General features: G+C 37.7%; 1 protein-coding gene across 8 annotated transcripts in view; it reads right to left on the bottom strand.

Annotated features, from left to right (window-relative positions):
* The window catches only part of LOC133660169 (protein MTSS 1-like), a 90,116-nt gene that overhangs the window by 6,816 nt on the left and 57,142 nt on the right, over window positions 1-26,158 (bottom strand). For 2 of the 8 annotated variants that reach the window (XM_062063388.1, XM_062063391.1), the window contains exons 4-14: window positions 20,385-20,469; window positions 18,380-18,471; window positions 18,233-18,307; window positions 17,715-17,726; window positions 10,860-11,017; window positions 10,630-10,737; window positions 10,392-10,489; window positions 4,932-5,196; window positions 3,772-3,888; window positions 1,377-1,604; window positions 1,006-1,221 (exon numbers count right to left, since the gene is read on the bottom strand). In XM_062063388.1, the coding sequence (XP_061919372.1) occupies window positions 1,006-1,221; window positions 1,377-1,604; window positions 3,772-3,888; window positions 4,932-5,196; window positions 10,392-10,489; window positions 10,630-10,737; window positions 10,860-11,017; window positions 17,715-17,726; window positions 18,233-18,307; window positions 18,380-18,471; window positions 20,385-20,469 (1,454 nt within the window). Of the gene's footprint in view, window positions 1-1,005; window positions 1,222-1,376; window positions 1,608-3,771; window positions 3,889-4,931; window positions 5,197-10,391; window positions 10,490-10,629; window positions 10,738-10,859; window positions 11,018-17,714; window positions 17,727-18,232; window positions 18,308-18,379; window positions 18,472-20,384; window positions 20,470-26,158 lie in introns of all 8 variants that reach the window. The other 6 variants (XM_062063389.1, XM_062063395.1, XM_062063394.1 and 3 more) reach the window with 6 other exon arrangements.

Raw genomic sequence — 26,158 nt, 5'->3', positions numbered from 1 at the left:
TATGCTGTTAAAGAGCTGTGATTAGATATATATTGACCTTGTCCAACCCATCTACAAGACAAAGTTAAATAAGATTGGATTTTGTTTCAGTCAACATTTACGTCTTGTTTTTATTCATTGAGTAAAATGTCAGTTAATTTTTTTTAAACGTTTTAGTCAACACGCACTTGTTTTGATTAGTTAACGTCGTATTTTCGTCAGGGGAAAATATGTTGTTGACAATAACTAAGATGAAAATTATTAGTCACTGAAATTAACACTGATCGGTAGCCCGAGGATACTCCAAGCGTCATTGCTATGGCCGTTGCTCGGCCACTACCACATGGCCATAACGTGGAAATACTTTGTCACGTCCTGAATAATTCCTCTAAGATGGAACTGGACTTTCAGTGCTCAAACCACAGGCGTAAATTGTTGGTCAATTTTCCGTAACTACGACAATTAGCTGTGATGTTAGCATTCCGTGTTAACTTTGCGTGTCTGCGTTGTCATTCTACATCGATCACGTCAAAACTGCGTATTGATTTCGAAGATCAAGTGTATCAAAACAGTTCAGCTCTACTTTGACTGGACAGTTGCGGGCAGCGCTCTCAAGGGTTGTGCTAAATGTCTAATGCTACTTCCAATTGTTGTCATTCGACATTCCTCACGTTAAAGGCTCGCCAATGTGAAGATGTGTTATTGATGAGGCAGGTGTTGAAGATTAAGTCCACCAAAAAGTTGTTCTCCCAAAAGTTAATTTGAAATTGTCGCGGTGAAGATAGAGTAGCTTCAAGATTAACCACCTATTGTTATGAGCAGGCTTGGTGAATATTTTCATATAACATAATTATTTGAACATAAGACAAATACTGCACTGTATAACACATATAACACACAAATAACACTTAATTTAGGGCAAAAACATGTATAGTATGCTTTAAAAAAAAGGCAAAACTTTGAAGCGTGATGTCGCGAGGGACGACTAACTTATTTATACACTACATTGAGAAAAACTCAAGTGACCTTGACAGGTGCGGTCCTGTTCCTCTTGTCGACTGAAGCCTTTTGGGGTGTCTGCATTTCAGCTGTAGCTGGGGTTGGGGCTGAAAGGCTTTGCGGTGCACTGCTTACAGTGCCCGTACCACCATTACAGTCCAATATAGCTGGCGACCCCTTGTCTTTCTTCTTGCGCAATGTGTTGACCATGGGCTGGTCATATGGTCCTGGCTTTGCCCAGTCCTGGTAAGAAACAGTCTAGTCAGTCAGTGTTCTGATACATGATTCACATTTCACTTTAAATGATTGCCAAAATACAATAAAAAAATAGGTAGAAAGCGTGACATGTAGACCAGACTATGGACAAGGAGTAAAATGCAGTGATCTTCAAGACGAACCTTCCAACTGGGGACGCAAGAGGAAGGCATCATGAGGGAGCCCATTGGGCAGTGGTGAGGGAAGTCTGGCAGCAGAGCTGAGGCGGGACGTGACCATGGCCGTGTGGGGCAGGAGGAGGAAGTGGAGGATGGAGGGAAGAAAGGGAAGGCTGTGTCCGAGCCTGAGCTCAGACTCCCACCGTTGCAGGGGGAGTTGGCTGGGCTATAGTGGTCAAAACTATTGGACAGCTGCTTGGGTATGTGGGTGGGAGGATAACAAGGACATAACAGAAACAAACAACGGGATGAATTATTGAAATAATAAAATGGAAAAAATAAGGTAACAGACAATACAATAAAAAAAAAAATTGAAAAGCACAAAAACAATGAAAGAAACTGAAGTAAATAGTAATGGCAATGACATTAGGTTTACAGTCCTTAGCAGGGATGCAACAATTATAGATTTTCACGGTACAATTATAGTCTGAGTAATAATCAAAGTTTTACAATTATAAGGATTATTATGTATTGATTAATTTTAAAATTAAACAAGTAAAACATCACATTGATATTTCTTAGAGATTGTGATGTGTTATTTATTAATACTGTCTGAAATAACAGTAGTCAAATAATAAAAAATAGGTATAAATAAACAAATAATTACCTTAACATTTGTATTATTAAAATAAGACTAATAAACTCAAGCGTTAGTCATCAACTGTCATCTATGCCTATTAATTTTTAATAAACAATTTTATGCTGCGTTAGTAATAATTGAGATGTTATTCTACAAGCTCCTGATGTTATGTTAGTGTTTCACACTTGCTATATTAACTTACAATGCCTGTAGTTTATTCAACACAGGCAAGAAGAAGCAATCTGTAACATTAAATGGTTAGTGAATGAAGCCTTTGACAGGAGTACCAGTTGCTGTTTACACTGAACTCACTCAACGCTAAACTACTGATTGTAAGTGACGCCTTTATATTTCACTATTTACCAACTCAATTCTTCATGAAGTAACTTGCTATTATCATATTTTGACTTAGTTATTATGTGTTGCTTTTACTTTGCTGCACCATTTAGCCACACATTTCTTTTGGCAGGTTTTGCAAATGGGTGAGCCATCGTCTTCAGTGACTACCCGGTCATTTTTAAAGCACCTGAAATGTTCCCTCGCTGCAAACTTTAGCAATTTGGGAGGGCTGGAACTGTCCTGTTACCATTTTTAAGGTAATGTAGCATACTAGCGTGTCTCTTGATAGGTGCGTATCTGTCATGTCTGTGATTATGTTTTGTTTTAGTCATGTTCGGATTTGGTTTTGGACTTTTTGTGCACTTTTATTTGTCACCATAGCAACCATTAGTTTCACCTGGTTCACATTGTCATGTCACGCACCTGTTCACGGTTAGAGTCACTCACCTGTTTTCACTGATCATGTCACTATATAAGCTTTTCTGTTTCTGTTGTTCGTCCTGGCGACATCACATTCACTCCTGCCACTCTGTTCACGCTCATGATCCATGCTGTTCTTTTTCATGTCCTGTTCTGGTTCCAAGTAAGTTTTCTTTATTCAAGCCTTAGTTTGCAAGTTTGTTTTATGTCCTAGTTCTGCCTTTGTGCAAGTCTTTTGTTTTGTCATAGTCAAGTTTTTACCTCCACTGTGAGCGCCTTTTGTTTGTACTTTTTTAGTTTGAATTAAAATGTATTTAAATTCACGTCTCGCACGCGCCAATTTTCCGTTGCCTTCTGGGAGAACAAACCACGCCAAGGACCGAGTCCTGACAGTAACCAAATCCGAACATGACTAAAACAAAACATAATCACAGACATGACAGTATCAGCCCGTGCACCGCTGGTGTAACTTTGTTTCCGTGCAGGTTGTGCCGAAAATAACATACCAACCTAATGTCCGAGTGACACACGGTGTAGTGGAGCCTTTGTGATTATATAACCATGACGTTTTCTCAATCATGGTAAATAGATAATAATAAAAAATAAAAGTGGTTAATTGTTGCATCCCTAGTCGTTACGAATAGGGGTGGTTATTTCTACTAAAACTTCCTGGATTAATGAATGAATGCATTGTTTTTAACCATTGTCCATTAATTATATTAATTTGATGCATTTTTTTGTTTGCGACCAAGTAGTAAACTACATTTTTTTCTAGATCCTATTACTCAACATTAAATTTCACACAATCAATCAATCCTTAATGATCCAATAATCCATTATTATTCTCTAGGTATAGTGGTCCAATGATAGAGGACTCTTCCAAGCATATCTCAGTTGTTGTAGTGTGAGTAACAACAGGTTGACGCAATGTTGAGCCAAGGTTTAGTACAATAAAGCTGGAGGTACAGCAAAGACATTCGTAAGAAGGGGAAAGGCTGATGTTGGGTAAGCATGTTTCACCTCGTCAGCAGTGTGTGGCGTTGCAGCAGCAGCTTCAATAGAATGAGGTTCACTGTTGGAGTCACTGTGAAGCTGCCCACACTCTGACACATCAGAGGAGTTGGAACTAGCACAAGGCTGGGACAACAGCAGCAAGCAGGACAAAAGCAGGTAGCAGAAGGACAGACACAGAAAAGCAAACACAGACATGTCAAAGTGATGATCAGTTTGTTAGATTGCACGGCCAACTTTTCCATAGTTTCTCAGCAGTTAGTCAGAGGTACAGTCATGTGACTATGGAGAAGGTGGAGTGGGAGTTGTTACTTCATTTAAAGCAATGTCAGTGTTGTATAGCGTGGTGTTAATAGGCTTGATAAAGGTAAGGAATGAAATGAATCTAAAGTTCCTTATTAAAACATGCAAATTTAGAGATATTTGGTTTTACTTCCGAGAATATTATGGGATCATTCTGTGCCTATTAACATAAAGGAAATACATTCATATTCCAGACAGAGTGACATTTCTGCTATAACGCAGCGAACCAATTTCAAAAATGTCACTGTTCTTTCTCACCAAGAAAAAGACTCATTCCCATAGCAGATTAATGAAGACCTAACTTGTAAAAACAGATGAACAGACTCACAAATGTTTTGTTGCTAACATTGAGGAACCTAATAGGAGAACTTGGTTGCTGCTGTGCAAACAAAATAACCACTGCAGCGATACATATGGTTTATCCCAAAGCACACTCAGCCCACACAGAGCACGCTTCAGTATTCCGGCTCCTGTTTTGATTGAATTTACAGAATGAGAGTAGTGGATAGAGACGCACTCAAAGTACTCGTGGTGCACTGTGCAACACTTAAAAATGTACATTTGGTAAAAATATTAACTCGTAATGCTTGAGCCTCTCCAAACCACAGTCTGTCACAGCGGTCTATGTTTTTAAAGCATGACCTGCTTTGCCCTGGGCTACAATGGAAACACTAATTTTTTTTACAGTCAAGCTGTAATAACCTCACCACAATCTCATAAACTTACTGCTGCTGGCTAATGCTTTACTAGGTACAGTTAATGTGTACACTTCCCACTCTGACTCAAAATCTGAATTTTATATAGTAAATCACATTTACATGTTACAGATGTTACTAAGAGTGTTGATTGTTAACATTTTTGCTCACCTTGCTCTCAGCTGGCATCGGTGAGGATGATTTCGATGAGGAGTACTGGTCATGCGATGAAGAGATGAAGCCAGAGTCGTGGGAGGAGATGCTGGAGAGGCGAGCCGAGGCCTGCTGGGACAGCGTGGAGCTGCGGTATCGGTGGCGGGGTTGATGGTGGTGGAAGAGGTGGTGTGAGGAAGAGGAGGAAGAAGAGGAGGAAGGAGAATGAGAGTGAGAGCCGCTGGATCCCCTGGAGTCACTACTGTTAACACTGTTCAGACTACTGTGACAAAGGAGGGAGGGCATGAGAGTAGGATGGGGGGCCGGTTTAAGGGGAAGCATTGACAGATGGAGCAAGGAGAAACAAGGGCACCCAAAGAGAAGAACATAAGGATGGAATTTGCATAAAAAGTTGATTAAAAAAAGAGAAATGAAGAACACAGGGAATTGGGGGAGTGAAGAGGAAAAAGGGTAAAAAATAATTAACACAGCCCACCATGTAGCAGGCAGTGACTGAGCAAATTCAGACAATTACAAGCATGAGAGGCTTTGAGGCAGCAATTGAAAATCAAAACCATTATCTTAAATACTATGTATTCTATCTATATATTAGGGCTGGGCGATATGGAGCAAAACTCATATCCCGATATACAGTATTTTGGCTGAATCCCGATATACAATATATCGAAATACCGTAATTTCCGGACTATAAGCCGCTACTTTTTGCCCTCGTTCTGGTCCCTACGGCTTATACAAGGGTGCGGCTTATTTACGGCCTGTTCTTCTCCGACACCGACGAAGAGGATTTCGGTGGTTTTAGTACGCAGGAGGAAGACGATGACACAATGATTAAAGACTGACTTTTCATATACCGGTAGGCTGGTTATTTTGATAACGTACAGGCGAGCACTTTGTATTACTTTGCACCTTTGTATTATTTGTACTCTGCACGAATGCTGTTCGCCATGTCAAAGATGTGAAAGTTTGATTGAATGATTGAAAGATTTATTGTTAATAAATGGGACGCTTTGCATTCCCAAACAATCATCTCTGTCCCGACAATCCCCTCCGTGGTAGCAGGAACCCCTATATACTACGGTAATTACACATCAAAACCCTGCGGCTTATAGTCGGGTGCTGCTTATATATGGAGCAATCTGTATTTTCCCCTAAATTTAGCTGGTGCGGCTTATAGTCAGGTGCGGCTTATAGTCCGGAAATTACGGTAGTTTTTACGGAAAAGAAATTTAGACAAAGTCAAACCCAAATATGCGTGTCAAGTTGTTTTATTGAAACAAAAAGTACATTTCGGGAAATGTTTCGGTTTCAGGAATAGACAAATGCACATAAAATTGTTGAAAAGCCTTGAAAATAATATAAGAATAGTAAAGTATAATTTTCATTGAAACAAACCTTAAGCTATGCTGAAATTCTCAGCCAATAACAAAAACACAAAAGAAGAAAATATAAAATAATGTCCCTGGTTTAAGAGGACTTTTTAAACATCAGCAGCAACTTGGAAATATTTTACCTTTGACAAGAATGTTTTTTAGCTCAACATTTTTAGAAGACCCTTGTTCCCCTTAAAAATTTGAGCGAGGAACACCAAGCTGTAAACTGCAAGATACTGTGTGGCAGCTGACAATACTGCCACTGCAGCTAAACCACCTTTTCAGATTGTTGTGATGAGTTGGGGCAGTGCTTCTTGAGCAAAGTAGTTGTGACTGGGAAGCTCATATAACCACATACTTATTTCTGGTAGCTTTTTAAATCCGTTTTTTTCATACCATTGCAACTCGGAACATATCTATTAACACAAAGTTTGCATTCTGGCAGAAATGTATTCTCCATCGTTTTCATGTGAATCCATCTCTCGCGTTGTTGATTTGATAGAATCATGTCAGTTGCAACTCGCCACGCTGCTATCATGAAAGCGTGTTGACCCGAGTGATGCCAAGCCTTCAGTCAAACAGACCTGATGGCTGTCAACAATACCGCTGAAAATAATTTTCAAGTAAAATCCGGGGAAAACAGGATCTGCAAGACGCCAGAACAGGAGGCCAAAATGCGTGATTTCCCAACAAAATGGTCACGATTGACAGGTATAATTCACACTCTCCTCGTACTGGCGTTTGTGTCAAGTGAGCTGCTCCACATGTGAGTGGAGTAGGCGGGACAACACCCAGCGCAGAAAGAATGAGTAGCAAAACATTAAGGATTGCATATATCGGGTATGATGCTATTGTCTCAAATACATAGCTCTTTATAAAATATACCGGTATACTTCGTAAAACTGGTATACTGCCCAGTGTGTGTGTGTGTGTGTGTGTGTGTGTGTGTATATATATATATATATATATATATATATATATATATATATATATATATATATATATATATATATATGCAAAACCCAAAACCAGTGAAGTTGGCTAGTTGTGTAAATCGAAAATAAAAACAGAATACAATAATTTGAAAAACCTTTTCAACTTATATTCAATTAAATATACTGCAAAGACAAGATATTTAATGTTCGAACTGAGAAACTGAATTTTTTTGGCAAATAATCATTAACTTAGAATTTAATGGCAGCAACAGTACAAAAACGTTGGCACAGGGGCATTTTTACCACTGTGTTACATGGCTTTTCCTTTTAACAAGACTCAGTAAACGTTTGGGAACTGAGGAGACCAATTTTTGAAGCTTTTCAGGTGGAATTCTTTCCCATTCTTGCTTGATGTACAGCTTAAGTTGTTCAACAGTCCGGGGTCTCCGTTGTGGTATTTTAGGCTTCATACTGCTCACTGCTCCCCTCACCTCCCAGGGGGTGCTTAAGGGTGATGGGTCAAATGCAGAGAATCATTTTGCCACACCTAATGCGTGTGACAATCATGGGTACTTAACTTTTAACTTTAATATTGTGCCACACATTTTCAATGGGAGACAGGTCTGTACTACAGGCAGGCCTGTCTAGTACCCGCACTCTTTTACTACGAAGCCACGCTGTTGTAACACGTGGCTTGGCATTGTCTTGCTGAAATGAGCAGGGGCGTCCATGATAACGTTGTTTGGATGGCAACGTATGTTGCTCCAAAACCTGTATGTACCTTTCAGCATTAATGGTGCCTTCACAGATGTGTAAGTTACCCATGTCTTGGGCACTAATACACCCCCATACCATCACAGATGCTGGCTTTTCAACTTTGCGCCTATAACAATCCGGATGGTTTTTTTCCTCTTTGTTCCGGAGGACACGACGTCCACAGTTTCCAAAAACAATTTGAAATGTGGACTTGTCAGACCACAGAACACTTTTACACTTTGCATCAGTCCATCTTAGATAGGCTCGGGCCCAAAGAAGCCGGCGGCGTTTCTGGGTGTTGTTGATATGGCTTTCGCTTTGTATAGTAGAGTTTTACAGAGTTTTGCATTTACAGATGCAGCGACAAACTGTAGTTACTGACAATAGTTTTCTGAAGTGTTCCTGAGCCCATGTGGTGATATCCTTTACATGCTGATATCGGTTTTTGATGCAGTACCGCCTGAGGGATCGAAAGTCACGGGCATTCAATGTTGGTTTTCAGCCTTGCTGCTTACGTGCAGTGATTTTTCCAGATTCTCTGAACCTTTTGATAATATCACGGACCGTAGATGGTGAAATCCCTAAATTCCTTGCAATAGCTAATTGAGAAATGTTGTTCTTAAACAATTTGCTCAGGCATTTGTTCAAAGTGGTGACCCTCACCCTATCCTTGTTTGTGAATGACTGAGCATTTCATGGAAGCTGCTTTTATACACAATCATGGCACCCACCTGTTCCCAATTAGCGTGTTCACCTGTGGGATTTTTCAAATAAGGGTTTGATGAGCATTCCTCAACTTTCTCGGTTTTTTTTGCCACTTGTGCCAGCTTTTTTGAAACATGTTGCAGGCATCAAAATCCAAATGAGCTAATATTTGCAAAAAATAAGTTTCTTAACGTTAAGTATATGCATAAGTAGTGCATTCTATTCAATTGAATATAGATTGAAAATGATTTGGAAATCGTTGTATTCTGTTTTTATTTACGATTTACACAACGTGCCAACTTTACTGGTTTTGGGTTTTGTATATATATATATATATATATATATATATATATATATATATATATATATATATATATATATATATATATATATATATATATATATATATATGTATATATATATATATATATATATATATATATATATATATATATCTGCGCTAAAAAACAAACAAATACAATGAGAAGGTGTTTTATTGTTTCTTTTGGACAAGTTTACTCACCCTACATTTACCAGTAGCCCTTCTTTTTTCCCCCAATCGTAGTGCTGTTCAGTCTTCTAGCCGTCCATAGCGTTTCTACTCCTATGGATTCTCTTATTCATAACTCTAAGCAACGTTTGTAAGTTTTACAATATAACTAAAACTGTTTATAGTTACTAAACATCCCATGTGTGATGTCTGTAGGAATGTTTCCATGCATATTTGTACGTGCTATCGTAATGTAATAATTCTAGCGTCGTTAGAAATAGCTAATATGCTATCACGTTTATGAGTATCTGTGTTAGAAGTATTAACTTACAATGGCATTCTTTTTGTATTGTTTCAGTTTCACAAATTCAGCTTCACTGTATGAACGTTTCAGTTTACGAACCATGTACAACAACCAATTAGGCTTGTAAATCGATATTCTATATACCGGTACTTGTTTTGTGAAAATCGAGCGAAGACTGTGTAATGTTAGATGCCAAGACAGACTGTTGAATAAATGTAGATTGACTGGACACATTTATACGTTACAATTTCTCAGTGAAATGTCATACTTCTTTTAAGCATACTGTAAGATGCAACCCACCATTGCAGGACAAGCAAAGTTTAATCAATGTACCAACACCAAGGTAATGACATATAAAGCGCAAAAACAATACAGCAATACAATTCCCTTAATAAGAGGGGGGACAGATACCTGTGGGCAACTCTTGTCACAGTAAATTTTGTCACTGAGTATTTTACAATAATACACTAGCATCACTTACACAATAAATACAGCAGCTTAATAATAGCACTTATGCACCACTTGGGGGCACAACTGAAATATGTTTGTTTACAGTGGAGGAAAGATTTGAAATCTCCATAAATAAGTGGTTACATTTGCAGTTGATCTGTGATTCCTAACGGCTGCAACAAATCATCAAATTGTGCTATAGAAAATTATACAATTTCCCTTAATTGGTCCTAAAAAATGTTTTTATTTACTAAGTATTCTATAATTGCTCATTTGTCTGTCTGCGACATCTAGTGACAAGAAACTAAATAAATGCTCTGATCATATAGCATATTTACTTTTTGTGACATTTTTGTTTGGTGGCATGCCGTGAGGTATTTGTAATATGAAATATGTTTCAATAAAGGTTGGGAAACACTAATGGAGTAATGTGGTCTTTGTGTTTACCTGCACATGCTGGACTTCCTTGACACTGAGGTGCTGGGAGAAGAGGGAGGAGTTTGGTATGACCAAGCATAGTCTGAACCTTTCAGATCCAAGATGACCTGGTGGGAATATAAATATATATATTATAGTATAATTTTTCATGTGAGGCGAAACGTCAAAACAACATCGGATTCAAGCTGCAACAAAAGTGATGTACTGAGCAAAATATGTGAGTGGGATAAAATCGTGGGTTTCTTACTTGTTCACTGGCAGGGGGGAGCTTGTGCGGGTCAGAGGTCAGAGATTTGAGGTCTTCAGAGATTGACTGGAGATGGGTAACCTCTCCTAACATAGAAATCTCTTCATCCTGCGCCAATCAAGAAGTAAGTAGTGTCAGTCACACATAGTTGAATATTTATCAATTAGCACATAAAGAACAAAGTTTGATCAAAGATTAAAAAACAAAGCAGCAATGAACGTTCTGCTTACCACCACAGGCCGCAACATGGCTACGAAGGAGCAGAACCTTTGTCTTTCCTCGATGAGAGCCTTTCTCAGGGCCTGTTTCTCGGTTTCTTCCAAAAGAATGTATTTATCGCTGACATCCTGCATTGCGCTGTCCAACTGGGGCAGGATATCACCACGACCTGCAATGTGTAACACACACACACACATATTAGCAATACACATGACCTCAGTTTTTAATACAAAACAAAGTGAGGTAAACTCAATGTAAAACAACTATATACATTGACATACTTTGGGCCTGATCTACTAAATGTTTGCGTGTATTAAAACAGGTGAAATCTTGATAGCACATGCAAAGCTGATCCACTGAACTCATGCGCAGAGGATTTTTTCTCTTAAACGAACAAAATAATCTATTCAAATATATCTATTGAGCGTGTCCGTCTTCATGTACAGTAAATGCAGAATTTATGCAATACTGGGAGGAAAAAATGCAAATGTATTCAACACGCACAGTGTGATTTGTAAAGACTAAAACTGTCCTGCGAAAACCATTATGGGTCTTTACGTAGCACGTCTGAAATGTGCATGTAAACTGACAGTTCAACAGAAATGGCTGTGAGAAAGGAGGTGATCGGTCTATTTAACAATTTTATAGCTGCTGTATGACTAAAGGGGCTAATTAAAAGAAATTATTTAATGCTGCGTTTTGGTGTCTTTATGACGTTCATTTTTTTTATAATGCACTTTATGAAAAAAACAATATGCACTTCCTTGCGTCTTGAACATTCCAGCGCATGCGTAATGGTAAATGGGTAAATGGGTTATACTTGTATAGCGCTTTTCTACCTTTTTAAGGAACTCAAAGCACTTTGACACTATTTCCACATTCACCCATTCTCACACACACACATTCACACACTGATGGCGGGAACTGCCATGCACGGCGCTAACCAGGCCCATCAGGAGCAAGGATGAAGTGTCTAGCTCAAGGACACAACGGACGTGACTAGGATGGTAGAAGGTGGGGATTGAACCAGTAACCCTCAGATTGCTGGCACGGCCGCTCTCCCAACTTCGCCACGCCGTCCCCCATGGGCAGACTTTCAGTGCGCTAAAAAAGTGGGTTCTGTTGTAGATCGCACCGCAGGACCGCCTTTAAAATGCCCAGAAAAGGTGATACATAACAGTTTGTAAAAAAAAATGTAAACGCCACAGGTAAATGAGTATCTCCATGGTGAAAGCCGCATAGTACAGGCAAAAACTTCATTTAAATAGGGCGGTCTGCGCCATGTCCACCGATAGTACAAGCAATTTTATAGTTTGCACACGCTATCTAGCGCGCATTATTTGGCTCTTAGTAGATCCGGCACTAAACGTAGTGAAATTCACAGACCATGGAAAACACACAGGTGGTTTCACATTTGATTAGTTAGCATCAGTTACCAGTACCTACTTCACTTTTCCCTATCAGCCCAGCATGAGGAAACATTTTATCACTTAAGTGTCTCCTGATTAGAAGTGGTAAGAATCTATGCACTTAAAGCTAATCTCTCTAGAAAATGTTAATGTTGTGATTGTCAATCTATATTTAGGCACAATTCCTTGTCAAGCCCTTCAAACATATGTTCCTGGTTGTAGCTCAACGAGACATAGAATACATGGACTACTAATCCATCCTAAAGTCCCAATAAAGGCAGAAGGGCTTGTGGTGGCTGTCCAAGTTAGGAACATACAATTGCCAGCAATGTCTTTGATAAATCAAGGTTAAACTCCCAGTGAACAACACTGAAGTCTATCCGATCTGGTTTCTGGGCAAAAAAAACAAACTGCCGCCTTTCAACCACCTCTGACCTTGTCAATGCGAGTCCGAAGTAAAAGAGTACAGATGTAATGACAAATTCACTGTACAGAACACACATTGAGGGTTTTCAACGGAATTCTCCATTATTATACTCAGTCAAAGAAAACAAAAGGGTCATTGCGCATCGGATTATGTTACAAGAGTAGACATTAATGAGCGGTGACAAGGAAAGTCAACAAATATACGGTACAAACCTTGTGGCTGTTGTGGGTGGATGATACAGTTCATTTAAGATTGTGTTTTAACTTAAAGCAAGGAAATGGCCAATCACAACAGACTGATTTTTGCAAGAGGCAATAATTTTTTGGCAAATCATTTGGGCCAATGTATTTCTTCCTGCTCCAGCTCACCTGTGATTAATGAGGACAAGTAGTATATAAAATGAATATTGTTTAAAATGAGTCAACACCACGCTATTGAATATAAAACAGTGCATATATGTATGAAGACAGATTGTTTTAATCACATCATCCGCAAATGTAATTTATCTAGTAAAGACTAATGTCTAAAATAAACACATTTAAAAAAACAAAACAATATATTTATATGTACATACATATGTGTATATATATATATATATGGACTATAAAGACATAGTACCGTAGCTCCAAAAGCCTCTAAAAATGACAATACACAATACGTTTTCATGGTTCCACTATCGTGTAGCATAAATGGCAAATATTTCAAGTTTCTGATTACATTGTACAAGGCTTTGTGATGAACTAGTTGTATAACTTAGCCCAAGGGTGCAAAGTGATCCATTTGAGTCATTTGCTCGGTTTCGACTGAAGAACAAATCACATGTGAGCAATTTTTCCCTGCATACTTCTGAACATGACTCTGGCTATTTAAGGTAAAGGTTATGGTTCACCAGTGGTTCTTTGAATGTTAGAACCTGTTACAATAATCAACCACACTGAAAACATTGATTAGAGCTTCAAAGCCCAGGCTATCTCACGGAACAGCAGAAATTCTATGGTGGGTCTCGGGGGTGCAGAGGTCTGGTTTTCTCTCACGACTCAAACTTATGGCAGAATTTTTTAAGAAAACATGAAGCGGTTTTGAAAGCACACAACTGTAAGGGCCAACATTAATATGAGAACTTTAGAGGTTAACATGATTTTTTTTTAAAAAAAAGCATCCACAGTACAGTCTGTTGCTTGACGGGATCAACACATCAACTATAGTTTATGTAAATATCTACATTATTACAGTAAATAGCTTATAATAAACTATATTGACTTACGAGATTGGTTCTAGCATCTTTAGTGCACAAAGTGTATCAATTTGGTTCTCTTATCCTTTGATCCTCAGGGATCAATACTTGGACCACAATTTTTTTATCTTTATATAAACAACATTTGTAAAGTTACAAAGGACTTAAAATTAGTATTATTTGCAGATGATACAACTGCGTTTTGTTCAGAATAGAACACACAAAAGCTAATACAAATAATAACAGAAGAAATGAACAAATAAAAAATATGGTTTGACAAAAACAGACAGTAAAACTAAAATAATGCTTTTTGGTAACAGTAGAAGGGAAAGTCAAACACACATACAAATAGACGGATTAGATATTGAAAGGGTAAAAGAAAACACATTTTTGATGATGAAATGAATTGGAAACCTCATGTAAAAAATATACAACATAAAGTAGCAAGAAACATGTCAATAATGAATAAAGCAAAACATGTTATGTACCAAAAATCACTTCATATCCTTTACTGCTCGCTAGTGTTACCATATCTGGGTTATTGTGTAGTAATATGGGGAAATAACTACAAATGTGCGCTTCATTCACTAACTGTGTTACAAAAAAGATAAATTAGAATAAAACATAATGTTGGATATAGAGAACTTACAAACCCTTTATTTATTGAATAACAAATATTGAAATTCAACAATTTGGTGCATTTGCAAATTATGTACATAGCAAACTATAACCTGCTACCCAAGAATGTACAACAATTCTTCTCAACAAAAGAGGAGAAATATAACCTTAGGGGAAAATCTAATTTAAAACATTTGTACGCTCGTACAACACTTAAAACCTTTAGCATATCCGTATGTGGAATTAAATTATGGAATGGATTAACCAAAGAAATCAAACAAAGCACTAATATGAGTCAGTTTAAGAGACTGTTCAAACTACAAGTGTTCACAAAGTACACAGAACAAGTATTATGATGAACATTTGTTTACTTACTATGGTAAATTATTTATCTATTATTTATTTATTCACAATTCTGTTACAGAGAACAAGGAAATAAGACAAAATTATATGAAAATGGGTAAGATTAAATAAATTCAGCTTCTTCCTACTCCTTTTCGGACGTGCTGTAATCAAACAACTGGAAATATGTGATGCATTACATTGCATCGTATGCATGTTCGAAGTAAACTGAAACTGAAATGAACAGAATTTTTATGTACGCTATATCGATTTTGTTTTTTTGTTTGAGAAATGTATTTATTGGAGAATTACCTGCCAGCAGATTGTATTATTAGGGATGTCAATGTTAACACGATAATGAGTTAACGCTACAGTAAATCCGTTTAACAGCACTATTTTTCTTGAAAAATATTTGTCTAACGTAGACGAATTAAAGATAAAAACAGTTACTGTGATTAATTTCAAATTAACGGACTTAAATGGACTTAAATATTTTAATCCTTTGACAGCTTTCATTTTTTTAATGGTTCATTTCAACAATCACACGGCTAAGCCGTTTTATGTTTTGCATTTTATGCCCTTACTGTACCGAAATTGAATCGGTACGTGACCTTAGAATCGAGGTATGTACTGAATCGCTAAAATTCTGTATTAAATGTTTTTTTTCCTATTGTTATAATTCAGTAGTTAGAAGCTAGACGGCTGGATAGTAGATAATAAAAAAAATCACATGCATTTGGCAGTTAACTTTCACAAACTGTTGGTTCATTTAAATCAGGGGTGTCCAAACTTTTTCCACTGAGGGCCGCACACGGAAAAATTTAAGCATGCAGGGGCCATTTTGATATTTTTCATTTTCAAACCTTAACAAAATATATGGATTTTTTTTTTTAACCTTTAGGGCTCCCGGGGACCATAAAGGGTCTCAGTCATTAAAATGTTAAAAATAAGTCAAATTATTATTATTTTATATTTAACGCTTACAGTAAATCTCTATATCAACTTCAGGTTGATATCAAGTAAAAAAAAAAAAAAAGGTTTTATGCCTTTTCTGTCAAAGACAACTTTGTTTTTTATAGTAAAACTGAAATATGCAGTATTTAGTATTAGAGCCTTAAAAGATCAATAATGCAGGACACCATTGATTTTAATTATTTAATATTTTTGAGTAATCACAGTGAAAAGTTAAATAATATCCTACTAAATATATTTGGGATCCAAAAGGTCCCCCACTCATAACGTGATACATTTTTATAATAGATAAAACTTTGATGTTTTTATATGGCAACCACACAATATATGCAATATTTTTTCCACATAAAACATTTTAAAGATATATTTTTAAAGTAATAATTCATTATAACATAGATTTTCAGTCTTTTTATTTTTTTTAGCAATGGCAAAAAAAAGAAAAATAAACAAAGACAAAAGAAAAAAAACAGACTGCATGGCAGCTTTGTGTCAACATTGCAACTTTTTCTTGTTATATTTCACCTCATTCCACTTTTTTTTTAATGTTTTTTAAAATTTTTGCAATATTATCAATTTTGCAAATTTTGCAGAATGTGTGGCGGGCCGGTAAACAATTAGCTGCGGGCCGCACTTTGGACACCCCTGATTTAAATTGATTCACACCCTGTCAACAGAGAATAAAAGAGCTGTGTGGCCACAACACTGTAATTCCCTCTGAGCATCAGTAAATAAATACATGTTTGCAGCACTAATCATTAAACACTTCTCTATAGAATATTGCAGCACCACTGACTGATTTGACTTTGTGTGTTGTGTGTTTCTACTTCTTTCCCAGACTTGTTTTTCTCTCACCAACAATCCAGCGAAGGAAAAAAGAGTGGGAGTTGAACTAGAATGTGGCATGTGTATATAAATGTGATTTTACATGGACTCACACGCGATTAACCTCTCCAGCTTGCACATGACCAGTAATTGCATTAAGCTACAGTCATGGGCTGTTTGTTACAAGCCTGGCCATTCTGACTCTTTTGCTTACCGTATATTATAAGTTGCGCTAACAACTAACCATGTTTTTTGGCAAACATCCATTGTTAGTTGTTTCTAAACTGATTAAAGTTTAAAAAAAAAATAGAACTTCACTCACTCTCAATTTCACTACCTTTTTTCTAATGACGGCTAGTTTGAGTTATTGTATGATGGAGGCCAGTCAGAGCACGTTAGTAAATCTCACTCCCTGAAACCTTCAGAGTTCACGTTGGACACCGAGTTAATAGTGCAATGCTTTGCGCTCTCGAATGACACAGGCAGGTGGTAGGACGTGGGGGCGGATTACACTTGTAACGCAGATATTGTCAGTATGACAGTAAATCACCAGCTACCAGAAAGAGAATATTATTGCAGTGTCAGTCCATTCATGCAAATACTAAGCAAGATAACATTTCAGAGGTAGGTGGAGTTTAGTTTGAGCACACCTTTCCCTTCTCTTTTCCCTCAAAATCTCCTTAACACACACCTCTCAACCAGGTATTACATTTCCTCTTAAAGATTGTTTTGACCATATCATGGCTTTTTGTTCCAAGTAATATGGAGTCTGGCTGCCATGGTAACGGGGTTGTTTAACCTTTAGTTCAACAAGCTGCTTAACTGCACTGCCTGAATGAGAAAGGCACAAAAAGAAAAAAAAGGCAGAGGACGACACATTAAAGAGGCAGCTGCTGGGTCTCAGTTACCTTGGCATACTATGAATCTAGCTATGGCAACCAAATACCTTAAATCAAAGAGGACATATCAGTAGAAGAGCTAAATGATAGCAGCTGATGATTTACTTACGGGATGAGCTACCCCTGTGTATTGACTGACTTACCAAAATTATCAGCTGCAGTGCAACATGAATCGAAGGATGGCATCAGAAATACATGAAGACAAGGAGAGAAGAAAAGTGAACTGAAAAGAGGCCACCACTAAACTCTGTCCTTAGGAAGTGTCTGGGTAGTGTAATGTCAGACTACATGAAAAAAATCAATTACAAGTCTGCTGTACGGGTTGTAGAATTCAAAGACTGACTGATGTAATGTTTTTAAAACCACAATCCAAACATCTCAAAACAAAGTGGAAGCAAATTTGGCATGACTGTTTTTATGGCATGTTTTTTTCCATGTACGTAGTAGGTGCATGTGTTTGGAGAACGTGGGCCAAGAGGACTGATGAGCGTAAACCCTACTGCCCTGTGCATGCTACCAAGTAAGGCAATGTTTAGCTGGACCAGATCATCACAAATCTTCCATCAGTCAGAACAAAGTTTTTCTGCACAATTTACTGTAATCCTTATTTGTAAAATGTGTATTCCAAAAAGGTTTCAAACTAAAATGAACTGTCTTTTACCTTTTTTTGCTTTCTTCTGAAGTTTTAGTGTGTCCGATGACTTTTTCTTGATCTCCTGTCGAGCTCTCTTATATTCTATTTCATACAAACATATTAAACAATTACAACTGCATGTATTTGTGCAGTCACATTCATTGTCATATCTACCTTTGGAATGGTCTTTATCCAAAGTGTTGATGCCTTTTTTCCACTCCTCCATTTGATCTTGGAGAGGGTTGATCAGAGCCTCCAGGAAGGTCCTGTTGAAACAAAATAAACAAAAATATGTAACTGGTTTCTGATCTAAGGACCAATTGATCGATTAGGGGATAGTCTTCCAAAATTGCTTTAATTTATGTTTAATTGCAATCACAGTGTTGGCGTTAACACACTTTTGTGTCTTTTTACGCATTGAAATCTGAAAGGACGCGCAATTCCGGGAGCCCGTGCATCTCCTGTACGCAGATTTTTTTTTTTTTTTTACTGCCCGGTTTGCTTGTTATTTTTTTATCTGATCGATTAGTGCTTTCCGTTGGTGTTTTCTTTTGTTTATATTTGCCGGATCAAATTTACGTCCCCGTTTATTGCGTTTTTATTGGTCGTAAATTTTGATTCGGCGAAAGTTTTATCAATCACAAATAATGCCTCAGTTTGCACTCGGACAACTTTACCGCGAGGGGCTGTCAAAAGAAAGACTTCATGGTAAACACTAAGGTGAGTGTAAAGTCAACCTTTTTAACTTCATCCTGTACCTTTTCTTTGGCAAAAAGGGCAGAAAACAAACAAACAAAAAAACAACATAAAAAACAACAACTTGGAATTGATGGATAGATCTTAAGTTGATGTAAACTCTAGAGATTTAAGCTTTAAATAAATAATGTATGTATGCCCTGGCACACCATTATCATCATTTTATGACTGAAGCAAGAAACATTTTACACTTTTATACTGAAATAAATACACCTACAACTTATTAAATACAAATATAGAAAAAACTACCGGCAGCGGTAAAGTTTAGATCCATGAAGGAAAGAAGAAAGTAAATTAATGTCTATAACTGAATACATTTAGACATGCATAAAAATGTGTTTTCTTTTGTATTATTTTTTTAAAGAATTAAGTAACGTTTATGACAACCTTTTTCCAAAACACAATATAGAATGTGAGATATAACAGGATAATGCATACATTTATCATTTTGTTTTCAAAAAGGTTACAAAAAAGTGGGACCCCAAAAATGTACTGTGGGACCCCATTTTTATGACTTGAAGGGGTCCTTTGGACCCCATTTTGAAAATTCCTAGCACCAACACTGAATGATAATGCACAAGCTGAAAAGTCTTCAAATGTTGGACCTTCACTCTGCAGAACATTGGACATTACAACCATTAGGTGTTTGCTCTCCTGGCTATCCAGTAAAGTTTAGTCTGTCAATCATTAACAGACGGGAGGTCGAGCAAGAGTGTTTATATGCCAGTGTGTCACAGAGGGATGTTAGAAGCGTGTGCAGTCATATCCGTCAATCATTACCCAACTGTGTCATTCTTGAGACGTACATTTAGGAGTGTGTTAGAAAGCTGCGAGTGTTCGGCAGCTGCAAGCTTAGTGCATACGACTAAAATTAGACACCACCTCCCTCTTGCAGACATTTCTCTGTTTGTCAGTAGGTGGGTGGTGCTCCCACCCGTGTACAGGCCCTGCTATGGAGATCCAAGAGGAATCTGCTGAAATGCCATCCGAAATTAGAGCCCCTTGTCTGGGTAATGTGTGTGTGTGAAAGGGAGACAGCTATGCTGTGTATGTGTAAGGGACTACGCGTAAACATTATAGATGCCTGTTGCCAGACGAATCGTCTCTTTCCCAGTAAAGAACTGCAGGGAGCATTCTCACACACAGGGGCCGCATGACATCAACTCTTGGCGGCTATAGCTGCGTCACATGTGCAAACACTTTCATTGGACGGCCACTGCAAGAGTCGAAGAACACCAACTGTGTCGAGTTACTACAGACTCCATGGCGGGAGGCTTGATCGTACATGCCTTACCCAGACAATCTTACATACCAAACAAGCAATGACCAAACCACTGCTTGGCATGCAAATAAATGTCGGTAGTGTGGTACTTGAGCAGTCAGAAAAATGGATGAGAAGTGCCACACACAGTCAGTTCCTTACATGGAGAACTGTTTGAATTTAGCTTCAATGCTGCGATGTCTCAAGCACATCCTGGTCAAAGCAGATCCAATGTCTCTGGTTCCTCCTGAAAGACAAAAATAGATAACATAATTAGAAGGGGGGTACAAATAGTGATTTTAGAGAAATTTCTGACAAAGTCAGTGTTTAGTTTAAATAGAGATCAAGTGCACAGTATGTTCAGACCCTAAATCTGTTTTTTTTTAAGTCAGGACTTCCACATGACTGACACATCGGTGATATTATGCTTATAAGGCTTTAAAATTGATTGTAAAGGCATGGGTGATCTGGATTTCATAGATACGTTTTTGTTACAGACAATTTAGAAAATAAACAAAACACATGTTTTTTTTCCCTCTTTCTGCGGCATACCCTTTGTTCCTAAAAGCTTCCGTAGCAACAACATGGCTGCAAATGACAAAAAGCAGAAGCACAATGAACTTGTTCCTGCATCTACAGTAAGCGGGAGAAATGCCACTCTTCACGATGGAAACAACACCGCCCTACCCAACGAACTCCCGCTAAAAAGCAGATTTTTATAGTGGAATCATAATTCAAATCACCAAGAATGATAAGAAAGGAGCAAAATGAAGAGCCATCACTGAAGTGGTCACTTTGCACATGTGCACATAAACAAAAGATGATGGAAAATGTCATTAACATGGAGGTTAGCACCTTTTGAAAGAAAAGAGGAAAATTGAGAAGAAAAAGAGGAAAATTTCTATCTGCACAAAGTGCTGCCAAACATACGCCGAAAGAAATTTTTTAAAATCAAGTTCCTGCAATTGGGTGCATTTCTACATTATATTTTACCTTTAGAATTATCGTCATCTACCAACCTTTTTTGGCTATCTTTTTGACACTTATATCTACGATGTAATGTACCACATCATTTAAAAAAAAATTTTTTTAGAAGATAATTTACTAACATTATTATCATTGAACATGTAATATAAATTATATAACCTGCATGCAAAGAAAATGTTTCCCATCTGGGAACTCTATTCTGTAGCCACACCATTTTGGGTAATACTTCCAGTGTTGTGACTTCTATTTACAATTCGCCACATCAAAAATATAATTCTCGTGGCTACTAATAAATACTCTAAAACGACAACTGGTTTGGAACTTATAGTGTTCGAACTGTAATCATCCAAATATGATTAGCAGCAAAGTGGACAGCAGTCATAGTTGTGGCTCGGAGAGCGAATGGAGGCAATAACAAGTAAGCTAGCTAGATGGTACGCTAACAAGCAAGCTTGTTTGTGTGCTCCTGATAGTCCCCCCATCCTGCAACTCAGTGCCTGCACCTGAGGCCAGCGTTCAACAAATTGTGTTTGAATCGTATTGTTATTCATATGTCCTTGAAAAAAATTACTTGCTAATGTTTCTGAGCTTTTAATGTGAATGTAGCCTATTTCGCTTTAAACTACATTTTTTTTTTTTATAGGAATGGGGATAATTTTGTAAACTTTTTGAATAAATACAAGCAAAACTTGTTTTGAAATATTTCTGCACTTTGAAATTACGATTTTCTTCAAGGGAAAAAAAATCACAAATCAATTTTTTTGTGAAAAAACAAACAATAAACTAAGAATTTATTTTAAGGCCATATCACCAAACCCAACTTCTCATCATGTTAACCAGCCCATGGCCTATAAGTGGTCAATCGCTGGTCAATTAGATTCCAGAAATACAATTCTAAAACCTCCAGGACCCCAGACAAATGCAAATCGATGTGCAATTGCTATGTAAAATTTCGTTATCAAAAATATTCTAGATTCTTTAATTATTTGTAGGGGTGCATGGTAATTATTGGACTGATAATTGATGTCACACTGACCAACTGGATAACATAAAAACTAGCTACATTAACCTACGGGGTTAGGTTAAACAAATCAGGGCGCTCTTATCCTATCGTAAACTTCCCCTGAGCTCACATTGTAAACAAACATGGCGTTACTAGTTACTTCGTTACTAGTTCAGAGGAAGACATTCTGCATGCCACCCACACCAAATGCCCTGCAAACACTCCATGAGGAGGGGGAAAAAAAAGACCTGGCTTCAACACATTAAACCTAACCTAAAACGGCAGCATCACAGCGATGGTGCCATTGAAGCCTATGTATATTAGGGGGGGTCAAAAAAAATAATTTCTGAATGAATCGCAATTCTTATTTGTAACGATTCATACACGATTAAAAAAAATAAACTGGTATATATATACTATATATACACTACCGTTCAAAAGTTTGGGGTCACATTGAAATGTCCTTATTTTTGAAGGAAAAGTACTGTACTTTTCAATGAAGATTACTTTAAACTAGTCTTAACTTTAAAGAAATACACTCTATACATTGCTAATGTGGTAAATGACTATTCTAGCTGCAAATGTCTGGTTTTTGGTGCAATATCTACATAGGTGTATAGAGGCCCATTTCCAGCAACTATCACTCCAGTGTTCTAATGGTACAATGTGTTTGCTTATTGGCTCAGAAGGCTAATTGATGATTAGAAAACCCTTGTGCAATCATGTTCACACATCTGAAAACAGTTTAGCTCGTCACAGAAGCTACAAAACTGACCTTCCTTTGAGCAGATTGAGTTTCTGGAGCATCACATTTGTGGGGTCAATTAAACGCTCAAAATGGCCAGAAAAAGAGAACTTTCATCTGAAACTCGACAGTCAATTCTTGTTCTTAGAAATGAAGGCTATTCCACAAAATTGTTTGGGTGACCCCAAACTTTTGAACGGTAGTGTATATATATATATATATATATATATATATATATATATATATATATATATATATATATATATATATACACAAGTGTCATTTTTCCTCTTGTAGACCCAGAAGCTGTCTTTTGGAAGACCTCAGGCTAGGCTACTATACAAAGACTCGAGGTTGATTGACAGAACTATTGTGTGGCTGCTCAGTATGACGTGCAAGTTTCTCTGTGGGACCCTGTCTGCATATCTTTATGTCTGTGTGACTTTGTGTCGGCATGGGGGGAAAGCAGGAGGCAATGTGCTCCTCTTGTAAGAGCTTGTGTGTTCGTGCACACATGTGAAGTGTGAAATCCTCCAGCAGATAAAATAATTCTTTTGTCAGCAATGTTCATGCCCCATGCCAAAAAACTCAACATAAATCAAACAGAGGTTGGAAACAACCAAAAGAAAGCTTACTTATGAGGCTTTCCTGAACAGGTGATGATTAGAAACCTTTAATATTAGTCCAATTGAGAATATTGTCACAGTAATTATTAAACTCAATTCACTGATTTCATATCGTTAGCCTTTGCCATTTTATTGCATGACAAGCAAAGGGTGTGGCTATTGACTGATACTGCAGACTACAATAAAGACTTTAACGCTCCTGGTTGCACTTGTTACGTCACCCATCCCTCCCTCCCTTCCTCTGTCACTCCCTTACCTACCAACCTTTCCCCAATCCATCGCTCACTGCTTCATCCTACCATCCATCTAGCCGTCACTAAATGGAATATTATTCTTGAGGGTGGGGCTGACAGATGTTAGACTACCACAGGGAGGCCATACGACCTCAGCAAGTGTTAGTTATGGCAAAAGCCATTCATTGCGCAGTAATTGAGCAGCTCAAGTCTGCACTGTCAGGGGAAGAGTTTAGTTTCAGTTGATAATGTATTTTTTACTGCCACACCCGTACATCTGGATTTGATATGAAGCATATGAAAGGACCACAGTCAGCCATATGCTATTTACAAGATGACTTAACTTCGATATGTGTGATCGAGTTTCATCTGAATGGCTAGATTTACAGTTTTGGATTTGAAAATTACTTAAGCGTACATGTTTTAGGCATTTCCTGCTGACGTCAGCAGTCTACCATCCTCACAGAAGGTAGCTTGTCTATGTGGCTTCTGTAATGACTGCCAGTTACCATGGCAACAGCATGTGTGTATAGCTGTGCATACTTTAGGGGGCAGGCAGTTAATATTTGGAATGCTGTTTATATGATGATTTTGGTGGTCTTTGTTTTCAGTAAAGCAACTTTGCCACTGTCTATCATTTATTTGATACAACTGTAACACAAACACCATCTGCTCTGTAATATACTAGGTACTAAGAACTAAGTAAGCTATTTTGAGAAATATTTTCATTTCTTTAATCCACAATATGTGGTATGGTATCGTATGCTCTTTATTGTCATTGCACAAGTACAACGAAATAAAATTTTCACCGCAAACTCGTTCAAGATGTGCAGTGTAAAAGACATTGATAGCAGGCTGGTGGTGAAATGTGGATGTTACAATGCTGTTTGTGGAAATTGTAGTGGCCCTTTCACGGTAAAGACAAGAGGCTGTATACACAACACATCATCTACTATGTCTAACACCAAGTGACCTCTGATAGAAATAGCTACAGCTACAGTTGTCGGCCACACACACACACTCTCTCACACACATTAATACAAACACACATGCACAAGTGCCTCATCACCAGACAAGACCGACCCGCTGGTATATGTATGCATGTACAGTAGAGTAGTTGGCTGTCAGGAGAAATAGCTGCAATGATACCTGGTGTTTTGCAGGCTTGTAATTATACCTGCACCACTAAAAGTTAGCCAGTTGGAAAGAAAAAAACACACACACACTCAAAAGCACGATAAGCCTCATTCTTGCATGCAAGTGTGCAATGGCGCTAAACAGACAAGTAAAAACAAAAGAAAACCAAGTACAAACTATGCCACAGAAGGGTTTGCGTAATTTGGCTCACATTCTGAGAGACTCAGAACGCCCATTGCCAACGTGATCTTGTGTGGCATTTAAGTAGGAGTTACCAAGTACTCTCTGTCCATGCCTTTCAACCTTCTGTATTGTTCTTAGGAATGTGACACAGTGCTTTCAAGGATAACATGTATGTATGTGTCATTGTGTACTTTACATGGAAAGCCTCTTAAACAACATGTTATACAATATAAATATAAAAAATAAAACAAATGCTTAGAGGCAGTGTTAGGTATGTAATGGCAGCATTGAGAACTTATTTAAGTATTTGTGTCTACTGTACAAAATTAACCTTCAGGCTGAGAGAATGTGACACACATTTAAAAATCAATAAAATAGGACGCTATTGTGACAACACAAATCGATTGTTTATCATTCTATTCTATTAGCTTTGGATTTTAATTTCAATATAATTTTTTCCCCACTGCATCATAGCATACAATAATGCAAGCTGGACTAAGATTCATGCAAAAATATTTGATTTGACCTGTTTACTGAACACGGAGTTTGGCTTAATCCCAGCACCGTGTACAGCAGCAGATGTTTGCTGTTAACTGTGGGCTAGTGGTTACACTGATAAGAGACTGAGCCCATACAGCTGGATTTAAACACATGCACGTACACTCATCCAGCTGGACTGAGGTACAGGGATCTGTTCACCAACTAATTCGAAAATAGGGCGTGGTGTGGCGGGGCAGCATGGACTAACAAGGGTCCCTACATCTTAAGGCAAGTTAAATTCAGGACTTTTAAATGCCATTTGAAATTAAAGTGGACCTATGAGAATGTTCCTCTTTTTTGACTTACCGTATAGATGTTACTACGTCGTGTGTGAAACAATGCCAAATCGTCAAATAGGGCTGGGTGATATGGCTGAAAACTGTATCACGATATAAGTGTGTTATATTATTCTATATAGTATTGAATTTGTAACCTTTCTCTGATATCAAGGCAGAAAGGAAATTAAATGTCAACTAAACCAT

Source organism: Entelurus aequoreus, linkage group LG11, assembly GCF_033978785.1.
Source record: "Entelurus aequoreus isolate RoL-2023_Sb linkage group LG11, RoL_Eaeq_v1.1, whole genome shotgun sequence".
Classification (NCBI taxonomy): domain Eukaryota; kingdom Metazoa; phylum Chordata; class Actinopteri; order Syngnathiformes; family Syngnathidae; genus Entelurus; species Entelurus aequoreus.
This window is presented reverse-complemented; position numbering and strand designations above follow the sequence as displayed.